Consider the following 20,086-nt stretch of genomic DNA (forward strand, 5'->3'; position numbering starts at 1 on the left):
AGCCTGGGTCCTCCCATTCAAAGGCAAATATTTCCTGGACTCAGCATCCAATGAAATACAGAAAAAAGCATCCAGCACTGTATAGAATCTGCTGTTCCCAGGGAGCTTAGCTAGCAGGGTGTAAGGATTAGGTACTACAGGACGTGTGTCTCGGACTGCTTCACTGATAGCCCTAAGGTCTGGAACAAATCTCTGTTCTCCCCTTCCTGGCTTTTTATTGGGTAACATGGGAGTACTCCATGGGGATCTGCATGGCCTGATCAATCCTGGTTCTAAAGTCTGTTAGGACAGGAGGGATTCCTCTTATGGCCTCTGGCTTCCAGGGGTATTTTTTTACCCAAGGCCAACGATCTATCTGCTTTAATCCCACCTTTACAGGCGTGGCACTGGCTGCTTGTGTCACCTGCCTCATGCCCTTACTTCTGAGTTAACTCAGCTTGAAACATTTAGGAGAATTCCTTCTCAGGTGCTGGTGTATCTTGCAACAGGGCCATGAGCTCAACTCGCAGACTTTTAGGGACTTGGATCTCTATTCTATCTTGTTCCCAGCTTATCGAGGCCCCTAGCTTAAATAATATGTCCCTCCCTAAAAGGGGAACAGGGCATGCTGGTATGTATAGAAAAGAATGCTTTAACATTTTAGGTCCTATTTCAGAGGTCAAAGGCTCCAGAAACCTTTTAGTTTCTCTTCTTCCTGCCACTCCTTTTATATCACACTTTTTCTTGGAAAGGTTTCCCTTCTGGGTGTTCAAGACTGAAAAAGTGGCTCCAGTATCTAGCAAGAATTCAACTTGCTCTCCTCCCAATGCCAAGGTTACTCAGGGCTCCTCAGGAAGATGAGGATTTTGTTGCCTGGAGCAAACCGGGGAACCCCACAGCCCCATCACATCTCATCTGTAGTCAAGGGAAGTTGGTAAGATTCGGTCCTCTTCGATCCCCTCCCTCTCTGGGGATGGTTCAGACAGTCCCACCACCAGTGTCCTTCCTGCCAGCAGTATTCACATTGATTAGCCCCCAACTTTGTTGGCAGCCTTCTGGTCCCTCTGTGGGGGCCGGGGTTACTCACCCATGGCATCTTCCTCCTCTCTCTTGGGTTACCTTGAGCAGCCTGGAGGGCTGCTGTGAGTAGAGTTACCTGTCTCTGCATCTTTTTGTCATCCTTTTTTTCCTCAGCTTCATCCTTGTTGTTGAACACCCTGAAAGCAGCCTCTACTAGCTGTGCAGAATTAGTATGAGGACCTATAGCCAATTTTTGGAGCTTCCTACAGATATCTGGAGTGCTTTGAGATATAAAATAGGTATTAAGAACCACTGTATTACCTTGGGCGTTAGGGTCCCAATTGGTATACTGCCTGAGGCCATCCTGCAGCCTCTGTAGAAAGGCAGAGGGGTTTCCTCAGGACCTTGATAGATCCTCCTCAGCTTGGACCAGTTAACGGGTGGCTGACTCACCATTTACATAGCTCTCAAAAGCAGACCATGAGAATGCTCCAGCTTTTCCTGGTCATCTAGGTCATTGGGTCCATCCCTGGTACTGCCTGTTAATTAGGCCTGTGGATATCTGACCCTGGGTCATATTCATTGTCTGCTTGTTCCCTTGCCTTTAATAGAACAGCTGACATTTTTCAGCCATGAGGACTGTAGTTAACAGGCTTTGGATATCTGCCCGGATTGGATTATGGGTGGAGAAGATTCCTTTTGTCAAATTGATGAATTCCTCTGGTTCTGCCTTCAGTCCTTTAGTTGTGCCTTCCAATTATACAAATCAGAGGTGGAAAAGGGGATGTGCACATTAATAAGTCCCCTTTCGCCATTAGACACCTGTCTCAGGTGGTGGATCTGAGGCTTAAAACTAGTTCCCAGTCCAATTGTACTATCTGGAAGAGGAGGGTAAAGAGTCTTGGATTACTGAAGAGTCAAATTCCCTGTGGGGGAATTACCCAGCAGGGACTACAATGGATTTGGTCTCAAATCCACAGGGTAAGGGACTTTGGGGTTACAACTTCTGGCTTGAGCAGAAGTGAGGTCTGTGTATCAGGAGAATATAGTGGAGGCCTCGCTGGGGTCCCCAGTTGACTCGATGGTGGAGCTGAAGCTGGAGTCAGAGAGAGGGGTGGACTCTGAAGTGGGCCTTCCCTGGCCCCAAGTATCCTGACTTGGAGGAGCAGGTTCTCTTCATCAGAAGGATCCTGTACTATGGTCAATATTTTTGAAGCCTTTGGTTCAACGTTTAATCTGTAAATTTTACATTTTTTTGGTAGCCATTTATTTTGATAAAGTTCCATAAAGCATTGGACATAGGAGATTTCTTCCCATTTCTTGGTTCTTTTGAAAAATAGATCTAATTGTAGTATGGTTTTGAAATTTAGGGTTCCATTTTCTGGCCACTTTAGGAAAAGTGAATATCTTCCAGTGAATATTGTGGCCAGGCCATATTGCAGGAAAAGATTAACTGCTTTCAGGTCACTGGAGAGTACCCGAAAACCTTCCCATTCTGGGGGATGCAGCCTAGCAGGCTCTCCTCTGGGGTAGACCCCCTAGACCCGCCCCCCTCCCATATTCTGGAGTCCTTTGTGATTGTCTGTTTCCAACTTCCTAGGGGCAGTTTATGGTAATTAGTAGTGACACAGATGCCACAAGATCTTGCCTAGATATGTTGGACTTTGTTGGCCTGGAACCAAACCCACGCAGACCAAGGGTGACAATCTGGGTGCCGAAGTGGGTCTGGGCAATCGAGTTGGGGGAGCTGAGTAGGCAGGATACTGTACGATTCACTAATCCCTTGGAAGGCTAGAGAGTCCCACAGGAGAGGACTGGGGAGGAGATCTAGATAGCCCTGGCTGAGGTGTAAAAGTTAGGATTGAATTTCCTACTTTAAGGGAAAAAAAAGAGGATTAATAGCAACAAACACCTATGAGTTGATCAGAGCGCCCCAAAGAAGTTCTTTTGTGTTGGTGATCAAATTATGCAACAGCGTAAGACAGACCAATTCACTCCACTGAGATCTAAGGATGTGGTTTGGGAGGGAAAGGGAGATTGGTGGGAATTCTTTAGCAGAGAATAAAAGGGACAGCAGGCTGGTTGGACGCTGGGTCTTCCCTAGAGATTGTTGACAGAGGTGATGGGGAAAAAAGGGATTTTGGAGTCCAGAATGGCGGAGGAAGTAAGATCAATGCCGGGTGTCTCCGGTCACACAAACACAGACACAACACAAACACATAAGAGGCTCAAATTCAGTGACCTCTGGCGGGAACTCCAACCCACACCTTATCAGCTCTGACACAACTATGCAACAAAAGGATCACTTCCATCCCCTGGGCCGCACAATCCCTTCTCAGACCTGACTAGCCAACAGACTTTGTGAGACAACTTAAAGAGAGAACTCTTACAGCCCTGCTGTGGGGTTGGCACTACCTACCTCCACTGGGAGATCTTGCAAGTGAGGCACTCAGCATGGCTGCTGGGTCTCCCCATGGGGCAGCGACATCAAGCCAGCAACACAAGAGCCAGAAAGGGAGCCCCCCTAGTGAGGACCAATCCTTGTCCCCCAGTAGCGTGAACAGAACTGCTGCCACCCACTGCACTGCTCCATCCATTGGAGACCAGGGTAGCTGGAGGACCAAGACCTCAGAGGGACAGGAGTCCCATCTGGGTTGCCAGATTTGTTGCTGAACAAAAATGAGTTTCTGTATGTGAGTATATTGATTGTGGACATTAGTTTTCCACTGTCTGGCACTCTCTCTGTTTTTCTCTGTGTGTATCTGTATGTATTTTTGTGTCTGCGTCTCTATCTCTGAATGAGTGTATGTTGGTTGTGCAAATCTCTGTGTGTGTCTCTGGGCATGTGTGTCCCTGCTAGAGCGTCTATGTGTGTCTGTGTTTCATATCTTTGTGTATTGGTTCTGTGTGTAAATTTACTGCCCCTTTGTGTGTTCCTGATTGTATCTAAGTGTGTATCTGTGTTCTCTGTGTTGTGTGTCCAATGTGTGTAGGGTCTGCCCTGTGGGGCTGTCTCATGTGGCCCTAAGTGTGTGTGTCTGTGTGCACATGTGTTCTCCTCAAGGGTTGTTGCCTGTGTCTGCAGTGTGGGTCTGTGTGTGAGCCTGTCCCTGAGCCTTATGCCTGAGTCCCCAGGTGAAGATGGGAGTGATTCCGTGCCTGTGCTTGTGGTGTCTTATTTCCCTGTGAGTGTGTGTGTCTGTGCACCCCAGAAAAGGGCAGCTGCAGAGGGGATCTCTCCAAGGGTGACCCTAGTGGTGGGTGAGAAGGAGACAGTATGTGCTTCTCCCACCCCCAGGCTCAGCCCCTTCTGCCCTTCTCCCAGCCTCTGGTTTTCTCCCTAATGGTCCCATCTCAGGCCCCAAGGATGGATGGAGTAAAGGATCAGTTCACAGGACCCCAGGCTGGGGTGCACGAGGGCTCTGAATATCAGGAGAGGGTTATAGAGTGTGAGGGGAAGGATGTGTGGGGAGGGCACTGGACCCCTGGGAAGGGCTAGGGGATTCGCGGGCCCTTGGAAGACATGAGTGGGTGGCTGCATATGTACAAAAGTTGAGGGGTGAAAGCTCCGTGTATGAATGGGGGACTGGGTACCTCTGGAGAGGTCTGGAAGAGTCCTACAGGACTCCTGGGTTCCCAGAGAGCAGGTCCCTCACTCACCCATGTGGGACCTAGGCTGGGACCTAGGAGAGGCTGGTGCTTGGGGCTCTTCGGAGCATCTCTCCTGGACCTCTGTGTCCTGGACATCTGCTGGGTGCACAGGGCCACCCAGGAAGCTGGGGCCAGCAGGGAGAATCAGGCCCCGGGCTCTCTCTGATGGGGATTGGGGAGAGTTATGGAGGGACTACATTTAGCACAGGTTCATCCACAGTTTGAATGCACAATACAGGGGCACCGTTGACGTTCATATTCATATTTTATTACCTCCAACCCCAATTTGTGTGCTCATCTGGAAGCACAGAGGAAGAAGAGTGCCTGATATTAATTTGAGAGAAACAAAAATGCTGAAATATGGCATTCCTGATACTCTTCCAAGTCAATTCTCAACACCCCCATTCTCACTCTCACCATATAGCGAAACTGAGGTGGCCAGGGATTTGTCCAAGGTCACACAGTGGTTTCTGAGTTTATTGACGATTACAGCTGACCAAACTCCTTTTTCCGAAGTTCATTCCTTTTAATCTTGCCAGTGATGGTTTTGGGCAGCTCTGGGACAAACTCCACCTGGTTGAGGAGAAAGCAAATCCACCCTGACTTAGTCCCACTGTCATTTCCTACCAATCCCCTCTCCCCTCCTTTGCCCCTGCACAGTCCCCCAGACAGGCTGTCACCATGTGGTGGCATAAATGGGGCCCACCAAGGATGCCATGTTCTCCTCCTGACCCCTGAAGTTGGATGCAGCCCTGGGGCAGGCTTTGACCGAAGAAACGTGAGTGGGAGTGAAGTGTGCCACCTCTAACGGAAGAGTTGGGAACCACTGAGCCTGGCCACCCTCTCTGTCCATCTCTTATAGCACCTGGCGGATACCTGTATGGTGGCTCCTTTATCCTGGTCCCAGGAGAGCCTGGACATGGTGAACATGTGACATGAGCAAGGAAGATGCCTTCCTTGTTATAAGCCACTGAGACTTTGGGGGCTATTTGTTCCCCACAATAACATCTAGCCCATCCTGCCTGCTTCGTGCCCTCTGTTCTCTCTAGGAGGCAGCAGAGCCTGATGTTAGAGGCATGAACTCTGTTGTCCAATATACACAGATCTGAGTTCAGCTCTGCTTTTTATTAACTCTAATCTCTGGCAATTTACTGTGAGTCTGAGCCTCAGTTTCTTCTCTGTGAAGTAGAATGCTTAGAGCATCTCGGGTTGTGGAGATGGTCTATTACTATTAAATGAAATAGCAATGCATGTGAAGCACTGAGTCCAGGGCCTGGCCCACATGCTACATGTTCAATAGACATTAGCTCTGCAGCTTTCTAGTCTGTATTGTCAACATTCAGACAATGAAGCGAAGTACGATTACAGAGGAAGGAAATGGGAACTTTTGCAATATGTATCCTTTCAAACTTTGCTTTTAAATAAATAGGATAATATCATGTATATTCTTTCATTTCCTTTTTTAGTCTTAATAATATATTGTGATTTTTTACATTAAAAATATCTGCAATATTTTAAATTACAGGAGAATATTAAATTTCATGAATAACAATCATTTCTCTATTGTTGGACATTTTTGTAGTTTGCACGCAGCATTTAAAACAAAAAAGGTAGGGGCCGGCCCCATAGCCAAGCGGTTAAGTTCGCACGTTCTGCTTCCACAACCAAGGGTTTCACCCGTTCGGATCCTGGGCTCGGACATGGCACCACTCATCAGGCCATGCTGAGGAGGCGTCCCACATGCCACAACTAGAATATACAACTATGTATTGGGGTGAGTTGGAGAGAAAAAGCAGGAAAAAAAAAAGAAGAAGATTGGCAATAGTGGTTAGCTCAGGTGCCAATCTAAAAAAAAAAGAGAGAAGAATAAAGAATATCAGAATGCATTGCATGTTGTAAGGATAAATATCATTTTGTCAATTTTTATTTGTTATGTATGTATATATGTTTTGAGCTGCAATATAGAATGTATTTCTTAGCATGAATTATGCTTAAAAACAGTTTGGAAGCTCCTGATTCGGATTTCTGTCTCAAATTTTGAAAGACTTTAAACAACCTTCTTGGATAGCATTGGGCACTTGTCTGATTTTTTCCTTTAGGTTAACGTGCCAGTGATGGATTCTTCTTTGGTTTCTGACACAGGATAGAGGTTCCATTGGATTAAGTTGGCTCCACCCCACCCCTACGCCAATTGTCTCATCTGAAGAGAAAAATGCTAGTCCCATTGGCTGTTTAAGGTTCACCCCAGCCACCCTCTGAGACTTGGGGCAGCGAAGCAGCAGGAACGGCTCGGGGGACCAGCCCGTCCGTCTGCCCTCACTCACCTTCCTCGGGTACTTGTACGGAGCCGTCACTGACTTCACGTGCTCCTGCAGCTCCTTGGTGAGCTGGTCCCTGTCCTGGGACAGAAACTGTGGGGTCAGGACAACAAACGCCTTCACCACCTGCGGTGCAGAACCAGATGGGAGGCTCAAGGTGAGTGCCAACCAACTGAATAGTTTAAAAAAGTAAATATTTACTTAATGAACAAAAAAACTAAGTTGACACTTGAGTCTTTGGAACAGGACAGGACCAGGTTCTAGTGCCAACACTTCCAGTCTCCACTCTACGCCTCGCAAAGTTACTTAACCTCTCGTACCCTCACTTTCCTTCTCCGTGGAATGGGGACAGTACAGGTTCATTCCTCGCTGGGTTTATGTGAAGATTCCACGAGATAATACATGTAAAACATGAAGCTAGTTTAACTTTATTATTATTCCTATCAGCATTATCATCCTCATCATTTTTGCTATTGTTGTATGTATACTTCTGTGCCTGGAACCTTGTGGGCATTTAATAATTGTGGTAATTTATTATTCTTATGTTATTATTTATGGACAGGGCCTTGTACATAGCAGGTGCTCAGTAAACACCTGCTGAATCAAGGAAGGCATGCTCTGGAGCCAGACTGCTTAGATTCTCATTCTGCTCCACCACTGTGTGATCTGGGCACGTTGTTTAACTTCTTTAGGCCTCTGTCTCCTTATGTATAAAAAGGGTATAATAAGTGTCCTGAACTCACTAGGTTGTTGTGAGGAATAGATGAGTGAGCACATAATAAGAGCTCATTAAAATATTAGACGTCAGCAGCAGCAGCAGCAGCATTTTCAGTCACACATGAGGCCACAGTGCCCCCTGGTGACCACACAGTGTAAGTGCACACGCACACCAACTGCGCCCTCCCTCCAGCCTAGGTCCTGGGTAGATATGGCCTGGAAGTTTCCCCTGCACCTGCTTTCCCAGTGCCCACACAGACACGATGCCCTCCGTGTCCTCTTCCTCACCTCCCCTCGAATCGGGTCCGGGCTGCTCACCACAGCTGACTCAGCCACTGCTGGATGCTCGGCCAGGGCACTCTCCACCTCTGTTGGCCCGATGCGATACCTGCAGGATCGATGGTTCCTTCTCTGGTTCTGAGCAGACACCAGGGCTGGGGTGACCCAGGCCCTCGAATCTCATGTTCTGGGGGCTCATATCTCCCCTTGGCACAGAGGGTAACTGTCACAGGGAGTCAGAGGCCTGCGAAAGGCTGTGTAGCGGGACCACTACAGGAGACCTGGACGTTCCATGCTAAGAAACACGAGGCACAGATGCTCTTCAGGGCGTCTGACCTCGCTGCTTCTGAGAGGGAGGAGAGTGGAAGCTCCGTCCTCCTAGAGCTCTGCAGCTCGGCTTAAGGAGCCTCCTCCAGCATGGAACCTCTTGGAAGCCTCAAACTTTATCTTAAACATTCATGAAAGTTCTCCATCCCATTCCCCACTACATCAGCATTTGCTTTAGAAATTAAAAAATAAAACAAACTCAATTTCCCTGAAATAACCAAGAGAGCTTTTTACTTGTGTCATTTTCCCCCCTAGATCATGTAAGGGTTGGGACAGTGGGTTGGGAGACAGACTACCATGGTTTGAATCTGGGCTACAAACTGTACTATCTTTGAAACTTTAGGCAACTTACTTCACTGGTCAGTGACTCAGTTTTCTCATGCGTGATATGGGCATAATAGTTGTATCTACTGGGTTATACAAAACACTGAGGAGAGTGCTTTCACAGAGTAAGTACTCCATAATGGTTAGCTGCTGTCATGATGATGGTGATGGTGATGATGATTTTCTGCGACATGTTGTGCCCATCAGAGGAGCACGGAGAACAATCTCCTCCCACCAATAGGAGCCAAAACAAGTCTCTCTTCCCATGCCATCCCTTCTCTTTAAATTGCGTGATGTCTTATTATGGTTTTTCTTCCAGACCTTCTTGAACTTCGTTTTGATTGATTCTTCTGGATGCAGGGGTTGGGGGAAGTGTACAGATACCCCAGGGCCAGGGCCCCATAGACACGGCTCTGTTCAGAATTAGGCTGAGGGTCCCGTGCCCAATGCATGGAGGAATGTCTGGGAAAGCTAGACCCCACCAGGCATGTGAGGGTGATCCTTCCTGGCTCAGCCACACCTACCCAGAGGCATTGATGACATCATCACTCCTCCCCAGGAACCAGATGTAGCCCTCTGCATCCATGGTCGCTCTGTCCCCAGTGTTGTAAAAGTCCCCACACTCCGCGTCTGCTGTCTTCACAGGGTCATCCTGTAGACAGAACAGCACCCCTTTATGGAGAAGGCAGCGAGTTTAGCGATGAAGAGCTGCAACCTGGGGCTCAGATCTGGATTCGAATCCTCTTTCTCGCTCTACCTGGCACCTGCTAAAGTTTCATCACCTTTCTGAGTCTCTTTTCTTTATGTGCAAACACTCAATGCATGCTACTGCTCCATTAGTGGACAATATGAAGCCAATTTTAAAGACAATTTTTCAAAATAACACCTCACTTTTGTGTGGCACTCCAGTAGAAGACAATGTCCACTGGAACATGAACTTGTGTATTTGGTTCACTGTGAGAAGATCAGCCTCACACAGGGCCTAGGCAGACAGGAGGTGTCAATAAACATTTGCTCAATGAATTTTCTTCCCAAAACACTACCTCACCTGATCCTCACAGAAAGTCTATGAGGCTGGTATTATCTTAATTAAACTTTTAATTTTAAGACAATGGTAGACTTGCATGCAAGTTGTAAGAAATAAAACAGAGAGCGCCTGTGTGCCCTTTATCGAGTTTCTCCCAATGGTAACATCTTGCAAAACTTAGTTTAATGTCACAACCAGGATACTGACATATATGCAATCCACTGAACTTACCCAGATTTCCCCAGATTCTTACTTGTACTCAATTGTGTGTGTCTGTTTGTGTGTGTGTGAGTGTATTTAGTACAATGCAATTTTATCACGTCAGCTTGTGTGTCCACCACCAGAGTCAAGAGACAGGACAGTCCCGTCATCACTAGGAGCTCTCATGTGGCTTTTATATCCACGTCCACCTCCCTCCTCTTCCTTCTTCTACCTCCCTCTCCATCGCTAACCCCTTGGTAATGACTAGTCTATTCTCCACTTTTATAATTTTATCATTTTAAGAATGTTCCATAAGTGGAATCATATAGCATGTAACCTTTGGGACTGACTCTTTTTTATTTTCTCATTCAATGTAGTTTCCTAGAGATTCATCCAAGTTGTTGTATTCATCAATATAGGTTGCTCCTATTTATTGATGAATAGTATTTCACATTATGAATGAACCACAGTTTGTTTAACCATTCACCCATTCAAGGGCATCTGGGACGTTTCCAGTTTTTAGCTATTATGAATAAAGCCGCTATGAACAGTTGTATACAGGTTTTGTGTGAGGCTGGCATTTTTTATAGCCCACGTTACAGAAGAGGAAACTGATGCTCAGAGAGGCACAATCACTTGCTCAAAGTCACTCAGCTGGTCAGTGGAAGGGTTGGTATTTGAATTTAATTTTTGGTCTACAGACTGTGCACTTGGCCCCTGAGCCAGTGTGTTGGCATCTTCCTTGTTGTGGAACATGACATGATTTTAAGAAGTTCCAGAATAGAAATATTTTAGAAATTTTGAATCACATCCCTTTTGAGATTTGCTTCTAATTGTTCTGATTTGGCTCTGACGTGTTTTTAAAAGCTCTGGAACTACCAGGAGGAAGGTATGTTTCAAGATTGGAACTTTTAGTGGGAACAGGATGTAGCTAAAAGTTAAGAAAATTATTTTGTTTGTATTATTGTTATGGTTATAATTGTCTTCTGCTTTTGGCAAGTGATACTGTTTTCACTTGTGACAACAAATCAACTTTTTAAAAAATACAAATATTTTAAAGTAAAATAATAAGTGGATTTAGAGAGAAAAATTAAGTGATAATATAAATGATGCACAGAAAAGGTAAAAAATAGTGGATGTGGATATGGATGACTTAAATTTAGGAAACACTGCATCATGGGGTACAGCAAAGTCCCACCTCCATTCATGTACCACTTGAACTGCTGTCCAACTCAGTGTGCTGGGTTTTGATACAGCTGACCTGACACACCGCTGTGGACAGGTCTTCCATGGGAATGAACTTTCTTCATGCTGGTCATCTGAGGTAGGGTCAGAGACTGAAACCTGGATGATGGGACTCACACATCCAGGGAAGGAATGATGCTCTTAAGGCCAAAGAAAAGCTCCTGAATGGTAGGGGGACAGTATCCCATCTACCACACAGATGTGGGCAGAGTCCACAAAGACACCCAAGTGGGTTCTTAACCGTGCCTGCTTTTAAAAAATACTATGGGGAGTGATGTAAAAAAATGGCTTACCTACGAAGCTCTAAGCTCTTGATCCCCCATAAAACATCAAAAACAAACAAACAAACTACCAGGGTCTGTCTGAGCTTACTTTTCAAGAGCTCTGGAAAAGAGTCAAAGGTTTACAGCAACCATGCAAAGACTCGATCAAGGAAAAGCCATCTTCAAAATGATAGGAAAGTTTCATGCCATTTTTACTCAGCCTTGTCCCCCCTTTCCCCAGCATGGCAGATTCGGTCTTGAGTAGACAGTAGCCAGGTTCCCAGTCCCCCTGCTCCAACCAAAGGGAGCAGAGCACATCTTATTTGCAAATTATTGTGTACATCTGTTCTAACCTGTCGGGGGGACACCTGAAGGCCTGACGCAAGGCACTCATTTCACACAACTCAGAATACAGATGGGAAGAGCAGCAGGCACTGCTCATAAAAGCTACAAGGCAGACTATGAAACTAAAGATGCCAGAGCTAAGAGATTATGGGTGGAGATATACAGTAGACCATCAAGATCTGGAGGAGAAGCTAGGGAGAGATTTTCTGGGAAATTAAGACATTCAAGACAGCTGTGAACATGGGGGAATTTCAAAGGTCATCACATCCCCAGGAAGGATGCATGCTCAGGAAGTCCTGAGAAGACCTGAAGCTTTCACGTCAGGCTGATCCCTAGGCTCAGAGCAAGCCTGGCTACGTGGTGGAAGGGCGCCTCACACAGAGCCAGTCCACACAGTGGTTGTCCCCTGTTTGTTGTTGTTGTTGATGTTTTTGTTTGTTTGAGCTCCTGGCGCTCAAGGAAATCTCTGTCAAAACATTAGTTGAGGGGTTTTCTGGGAAGGTGGTGGCACAGGAGGGCTTTGAACTAACCTCCTCCCGCGGACACAACAAATTGACAACTACCTGTGGAGCATTTACCTCTGAGAGAGAACTGGAAACTGGATGAAAAGAACTCCCACAACAAGGGACAACACCGACAGAGGTGGAAGAGGCAGAAATACCTTTCTTCTGAGCAAAACAACACATTCTAGCTGCAGGGCTGCATGGCTAGGAGCAATCTTAAGGTACAAAGCTTTTCCTGGAGGAGCAGGGGTCTGAGCAGGAGAGCTATGCCACAGTAAGCTGCTTTTGAATTCAGCACAACCAAGATGGCTGTTATAATACCTGGCTTTGCTGGCTATTAAAACCAATGGGGAATACCCCCAGAAGAGCCATCAGACATAAGACAAAGAAAAGCTTGCTCTTAAAGAGCCCACACACAAACTCACCATCCCAGAAACCAACAAAAAATCACCAGAAAGAAAGGTGCATAGTCCTTTGGTAACAGAGACTCACTTGATAAGTTCTGAGCATGTCTCAGAGAGGCAGGAGACGGCTGGGCCCACCTCCCCAGGGACTGAGACACTGGCAGCAGCCATTGTTGTGACTTAGTACAGGCATGCTAACACAAATGTTGGCAGATACCGTTGGATTTCTTCCTTTGGACTGTTATCCCTGGGACTTGCCCCGCCCACTAGAACACTAGTTTAATCCAGGTCAGCCGGGGGAGGCAGCCTGCCCAAGGGACTGGCCCCACCAGCCACCAAGCCCAAGGAACTTGTGGGCCTGAATAGATGGGGTGTGTGGGACCTCTTCAGCAGGGTGAGTGGGTCTGCTTCAGTGGGTGCACGTGGGGCAGGACTGCATTGGCTGGGTGTGTGGGCCTGTGGGTGGTGGGGCTTGTCAGCTGCAGCAGACTTCTGCCACTCTCCTCCTTAAACAGCCACACAGGAGATCTGTCCCACCTTCAATTGTGTGCTGCCACGCCTGGGGCTGGCCCCACCGAGCAGCACTCCTGAGAGAGCTGACAATATCCTTGCATGCCAAAGGCCTACAGCAATGGTGATCCCCTGAGCCTAGCAACCAGCCATGCTGGTGTCCTGACTCACTTAACAGCAAAACAGCAGCAAGTGTGTGCTATTAGACCTTGCAGCCAGCTGCGCTGGGGTTCCCCTCACCCAACAAAGTGACCAAAGTGACTGTAGCAGCTGCATATAGCTGAGCCATACAACCAGCTGGCCAGGGGTCAGCCTAGCTTATTCATGCACCTGCAGCAAGAGCGGCCCTGCCACAACAGAAGGGCACAGGTAGCCCATACAGGGGACCCTTCCATAACATTTGGAACTGGTGACAAGAGGGAAGCACATTGCTGGGCCCCATAAAGCACCTCTTACATAAGGCCACATCTCCAAGATCAGGAGACATAGAAGATCTGCCTAATACATAGATATAGGCACAGAGAAGTAGAAAAAATGAGGATACAAGGACTATGTTCCAGTTAAGGGAACAAGACAAATCCTCAGAAAAAGAACTAAACAAAACAGAGGTAAACAATCTACCTGATAGAGAGTACCTGCTAATAGTCATAAAGATGCTCACTGATCTTGGAAGAGGAATAGATGAACACAGTGAGAACTTCAACAGCGAACTGGAAAATATAAAAAAGAATCAATCAGAACTGAAGAATACTATACAATAATAGAAATGAAAGATTCACTAGAGGGAATCAACAGCAGAGTAGATGACACAGAAGGATGGATCAGTGAGCTGGAGGAAAGAGTAGAAGAAATCACCCAAGCTGAACAGAAAAAAGAAAAAATAATTTAAAAGAATGAGGACAGTCTAAGGGCACTCTGGGCCAACATCAAGCATACTAACATCCATATCATCAGTGTCTCAGAGGAGAAGAGAGAGACAAAGGGGCAGAAAACCTATTTGAAGAAATAGGCACTGAAAACTTTCCTAACTTAAGGAAAGAAACAGATATCCAGGTACAGGAATCACAGAGAGCACCAAACAAGATGAACCCAAAGAGGCCCATACCAAGACACATTTTAATTACAATGTCAAGAATTAAAGATAAAGAGAGAAGCCTAAAAGCTGCAAGAGAAAGGCAACAAGTTACAAACAAAAGAAACCCTATAAGGCTATTAGCTGACTTCTCAGCAGAAACCTTACAGACTAGAAGGGAGTGGCATGATATTTCAAAGTGCTGAAAGGAAAAAACCTACAGCCAAGAATACTCTACCCAGCAAGGTTATCATTCAGAATGGAAGGAGTGATAGTTTTCCAGACAAGCAAAAACTAAAGGAAGTTATCTCTAAGAAACCAGCCTTACAAGAAATGTTAAAGGAACTTATTTAAGTGGAAAATAAAAGACCACAAATAGGAATAAGAAAATTATCAAAGAAAAACAGTCACTGGTAAAGGCAAATATACAGTAAATGTAGCAGATCATATAAAGCTAATATGAAGGTCAAAAGACAAAAGTACTAAAATTGTCTATTTCCATAAGAGATTAAGGGACACACATGCACCAAAAGAAGTTAAATATGATATCAAACACATAAAATGTGGGGGGAGGGAGTAAAAGCGTAGGGCTTTTAGTAAAAGGTCAAACTTAAGAGACTATCAACTTAATATAGATTGCTGTTTATGTATGTTATTATATATGAACCTCATGGTAATCACAAACCAGAAACCTATAATAAATACACAAAAAATAAAAGAAATAAACTACACACTTATCAACAGCTACTTTAAATTTCAATGCACTAAATGCTCTAATCAAAAGACATAGGGTGGCTGAATGGATAAAATAACAAGACCCATATGTGCTGCACACAAGAGACATACTTCAAACCTAAAGCACTCACAAACTGGAAGTGAAGGGATGGGAAGAGATACTTCATGCAAATGGAAATGAAGAGAAAGCTGGGGTAGCAATACTTATATCAGACAAAATAGACTTTAAAACAAAAACTGTGGCAAGAGACAAAGAAGGGCACTACATAATGATAAAGGGAACAATCCAACAGGAGGATATAACACGTGTAAATATCCATGCACCCAACATAGGAGCACCTAAATATGGAAAGCAATTATTAACAGACATAAAAAGAGAAATAGAGAGTAACATAATAATACTAGGGGACGTTAACACTCCACTTACATCAGTGGATAGATCATCCAAACAGAAGCTCAATAGAGAAATAATGGCCTTAAATGACAAATTAAACCAGATGGACTTAGTAGACATATGCAGAACACTCCATCCAAAAACCACAGAATACACATTCTTTTCAAAGGCACATGGAACATTCTCTAGGATAGATCACATGGTAGGCCGCAAAACAAGTCTCAATAAATACAAGAAGATTGAAAGACTACCAAATATCTTTTCTGATCACAGTCATATGAAACTATAAATCAACTACAAGAAGAAAACTAGAAAAGTCACAAATATGTGGAGATTAAACAAAATGCTACTGAACAACTATTGGGCCAATGAAGACACAAAAGAAGGAATCAAAAAAATACCTGGAGACAAATGAAAATGAAAATATGACATACCAAAATTTATTGGATGCAGCAAAAGTGGTAGTAAGAGGGAAGTTTACAGTAATACAGGCCTACCTCAAAAAACAAGCAAAATCTCAAATAAATACTCTAAAGTGCACCTAAAGGAACTAGAAAAAGAAGAACAAACAGAGCCCAAAATCAGTATAAGGAAGGAAATAACAAAAATCAGAAGGGAAATAAATGAAATAGAGACCAAAATGAAAAAAAAGAAAAAATCAATGAAACTAAGAGCTGGTTCTTTGAAAAGATAAACAAAATTGACAAACCTTTAGTTAGACTCACCAAGAAAAAAAGAGAACACTCAAATAAATAAAATCAGAAGTGAAAGAGGAGAAATTACAATGGACATCTCAGAAATACAAAGGATCATAAGAGAATACCACAAAAAGGTATATGCCAACAAATTGGACAATCTAGAAGAAATGGATAAGTTCCTAGAAAAATACAACCTTCCAAAACTGAATCAAGAAGAAATAGAGAATTTGAATAGACCAATTACCAGTAAGGAGATGGAAACGGTAATCAAAAACTTCCCAAAAAACAAAAGTGCAGGACCAGATGGCTTCCCTGGCAAGTTCTACCAAACAATCAAGAAGACTTAATACCTGTCCTTCTCAAACTCTTCCAAAAAATTGAAGAGGAAAGGAAGCATCCTAACTCATTCTACGAGGCCAACATTACCCTGATACCAAAACCAGACAAGGACAACACACAAGAAAGAAAATTACAGGCCAATATCGCTGATGAACATCGATGCAAAAGTCCTCAACAAAATACTAGCCAATTGAAGACAACAATACATTAAAAAGATCATACACCGGGGCTGGCCCCATGGCCGAGTGGTTAAGTTCGTGTGATCCGCTGCAGGCGGCCCAGTGTTTCATTGGTTTGAATCCTGGGCACGGACATGGCACTGCTCATCAAGCCACGCTGAGGCAGCGTCCCACATGCCACAACTAGAAGGACCCATAACAAAGAATATACAACTATGTAATGGGGGGCTTTGGGGAGGAAAAAAAAATCTTTAAAAAAAGATCATACACCATGATCAAGTGGGATTTATTCCAGGAATGCAGGGATTATTCAAGAACCACAGATCAATCAACATGATACACCACATTAACAAAATGAAGAATGAAAATCACATGATCATCTCAATAGATACAGAGAAAGCATTCAACGAGATAAAGCATCCATTTATGATGAAAACTCTGAATAAAATGGGTGTAGAAGGAAAGTACCTTAACATGAGAAAGGCCACATATGACAAACTCACAGCTAAAATCATACTCAATGGTGAAAAACTGAACGCTATCCCTTAAGGAACATGAAGCAGACAAGGATACTCACTTGCACCATTCTTATTTAACATAGTATTGAGCACTGGAAGTCCTAGCCAGAGCAATCAGGCAAGAAAAAGAAATAAAAGGAATCCCAATTGGAAAAGAAGAAGTAAAACTGTCACTATTTGAGATGACATGATTTTATATATAGAAAACTCTAAAGAATCCACCAAAAAACTATTAGAAATAATAAATGAATACAGTAAACTTGCAAAGTACAAAATCAACATAGAAAAATCAGTTGCATTTTTACACACTAACAATGAAATAGCAGAAAGAGAAATTAAGAATACAAGCCCGTTTACAATCACAACAAAAAGAATAAAACACCTACGAATAAATTTAACTAAAGAGGCGAAAGACCTATACACAGAAAACCAGAAAATATCATTGAGAGAAATCGAAGAAGACATGAAGAAATGGAGAGATATTTCATGTTCTTGGATTGGAAGAACTGACATAGTCAAAATGTCCATACTTACTAAAGCAATCAACAGACTCAGTGCAAACCATCTTAAAGTCCCAATGACATTTTCCATAGAAATAGAACAAAGAATCCTAAAATTTTTATGGAACAATAAAAGACCCCATATAGCCAAAATATCCTGAGAAAAAAGAACAAAGCTAGAGGCATCACACTCCCTGATTTCAAAATATACTACAAAGCTATAGTATTCAAAACTGCATTGTACTGGCACAAAAACAGACACAGAGATCAGTGGAACAGAATCGAGAGCCTGGAAATAAACCCACATATCTATGGACAGTTCATTTTCAATGAAGGAGCCAAGAACATACAGTAGAGAAAGAAAAGTCTCTTCAATAAATGGTGTTGGGAAAACTGGACAGCCACATGCAAAAGAATGAAAGTAGACCATTATCTTACACCATACACAAAAATTAACTCAAAGTGGAGTAAAGACTTGAATGTAAGACCTGAAACCATAAAACTTCTAGAGGAAAACATAGGCAGTATGCTCTTTGACACTGGTCTTAGCAGCATCTTTTCAAATACTGTGTCTTACCAGGCAAGGGGAACAAAAGAAAAAATAAACAAATGGGACTACATCAGACTAAAAATTTCTGCACAGCAAAGGAAATCATCAACAAAATGAAAAGACAACCTAACAATTTGGAGAAGATATTTGCAAACCATACATCTGATAAGGGGTTAATATCCAAAATATATAAAGAACTCATACATCTCAACAACAAAGAAACAAACAACCCAATTAGAAAATGGGCAAAATATATGAAGAGACATTTTTACAAAGAAGATACACAGATGGTTAATAGGCATATGAAAAGGTGTTCAACATCACTAATTATTAGGGAAAAGCAAATCAAAACCACAATGAGATACCACCTCATGCCCATCAGAATGGCTATATAATTAACAAGACAAGAAATAAAAAGTGTTGGAGAAGATGTGGGGGAAAGGGAACTCTCATACACTGCAGGTGGGAATGTAAACTTGTGCAGTCACTATGGAGTATGGAGATACCTCAAAAAATTAAGACTAGAACTACCATATGATCCAGATATTCCACTTCTGGGTATTTATCCAAAGAACACGAAACCACGAATGTGTAAAGATATATGCACCCCTATGTTCATTGCAGCATTATTCACAAGAGCCAAGACTTGGAAACAACCTAAGTGCTCATCAACTGATGAATGGATAAAGAAGATGTGGATATATATACACAGTAGAATACTACTCTGCTATAAAAAAGATGAAATCTTACCATTTGCAGCAATATGCATGGACCTTGAGGGTATCATGCTAAGCAAAATAAGTCAGATGGAGAAAGTCAAATACCATACAATTTCACTCATAAGTAGAAGATAAAAACAACAACAAACACATAGACATGGAGATTAAATTGGTGGTTACCAGAGGGGAGGGGAGAGGGAGGAGGGCAAAAGAGGTGGTAGGGCACATGTGTACGATGATGGCTGACAATTAGTCTTTGGGTAGTGAACATGATGTAGTCCACACAGAAATCGAAATATAATGATGTACACCTGAAATTTATAGTTATAAACAAATATTACCTCAGTAAAAAAAGGAAATAAAGTAAATAGATATGAAGAAAAAAGAAGCTACTTGCAAGCTGCTTTGAGAAGTGTTCTTTTTTGAATGCTAGCGATAATTATTTTGTAATATATGCAGCGTTTACCAAGACTTGTAATAGCAAAGTTTCTAACAAGCTATATGAAAACTGCATTCAGGAAAGTGCTCTTTCAGTGAATGTAGTGCTACCCATTCTGTACTGCATGCAGGGAAGGGTTTAACAAGACGCAATAAAGACGTTTCTAACAAAGGTGCTTGCAAACTGAGTTCAGGACACTTTTTTCAATAAATGGAGATGATACTGATTCTTGTAATGCATATAGTGAAGTGACTAGGACTTGTAATAAAGCTGTTTCTAATAAACTGAAAACAAAACAAAACAAAAAAACAGTAACTGAATATAAGCTAAAGGAACAGACACTTCAGTGATCACACATGACAAACAATAGTCTTTGCAAAACGAATTTGGAAAAAATCTCAAAAGAAAGAGCTACTATAGCCATCAACAGTCAAAACAAAAACAAACCCCAAAATCAGAAACTTCAACCCCTGCAGAAGTGGGAGAATCTGATTTCCAGAGTTACACATTATAGTAGTGAAAGGCTCAGCTTTCAACTAAAAAAATCACAAGGCATACAAAGAAAGGGGAAATGTGGCTCATTCAAAGGAATAAAATTGATTGACAGAAACCATCCCTGAGAAAGCCCAGACCTCAGACCTACTAGGCAAATAATTTAATCAAATGTGTTAAATATGGTCAAATAGCTCAGAAAAAGAAATGGACAAAACTAAAGGAAGTCAGGAAAATGATATATGGACAAAGTGAGAATAGTAACAAAGAGAAAGAAATTGTAAAAAAGGAACTAAATAAAGATTCTGGAGCTGAAAAATACAATAACTGAAATGAAA

At 43.2% G+C, this 20,086-nt stretch overlaps 2 protein-coding genes across 10 annotated transcripts in view; one reads left to right on the forward strand and one right to left on the reverse strand.

Annotated features, from left to right (window-relative positions):
* The window catches only part of LOC106841716 (protein disulfide-isomerase-like protein of the testis), a 91,359-nt gene that overhangs the window by 15,842 nt on the left and 55,431 nt on the right, over positions 1–20,086 (forward strand). For 6 of the 7 annotated variants that reach the window (XR_006513550.2, XR_011494258.1, XR_011494259.1 and 3 more), the window contains one exon: positions 6,793–7,125. The gene's annotated coding sequence lies outside the window, so the exon portion shown is untranslated. Of the gene's footprint in view, positions 1–5,230; positions 6,425–6,792; positions 7,126–20,086 lie in introns of those variants that run through there. The other variant, XR_011494262.1, reaches the window with a different exon arrangement.
* Positions 4,897–20,086, reverse strand: part of LOC139039721 (acyl-coenzyme A synthetase ACSM1, mitochondrial-like) — a 43,589-nt gene continuing 28,399 nt past the window's right edge. For all 3 annotated transcript variants that reach the window (XM_070484758.1, XM_070484759.1, XM_070484760.1), the window contains exons 11-14: positions 9,140–9,267; positions 7,974–8,073; positions 6,975–7,094; positions 4,897–5,223 (exon numbers count right to left, since the gene is read on the reverse strand). In XM_070484758.1, coding sequence (XP_070340859.1) covers positions 5,137–5,223; positions 6,975–7,094; positions 7,974–8,073; positions 9,140–9,267 — 435 coding nt within the window. In that variant the 3' untranslated portion in view covers positions 4,897–5,136. The remainder of the gene's footprint in view (positions 5,224–6,974; positions 7,095–7,973; positions 8,074–9,139; positions 9,268–20,086) is intronic.

This window comes from Equus asinus, chromosome 14, assembly GCF_041296235.1.
Source record: "Equus asinus isolate D_3611 breed Donkey chromosome 14, EquAss-T2T_v2, whole genome shotgun sequence".
Taxonomy (NCBI): domain Eukaryota; kingdom Metazoa; phylum Chordata; class Mammalia; order Perissodactyla; family Equidae; genus Equus; species Equus asinus.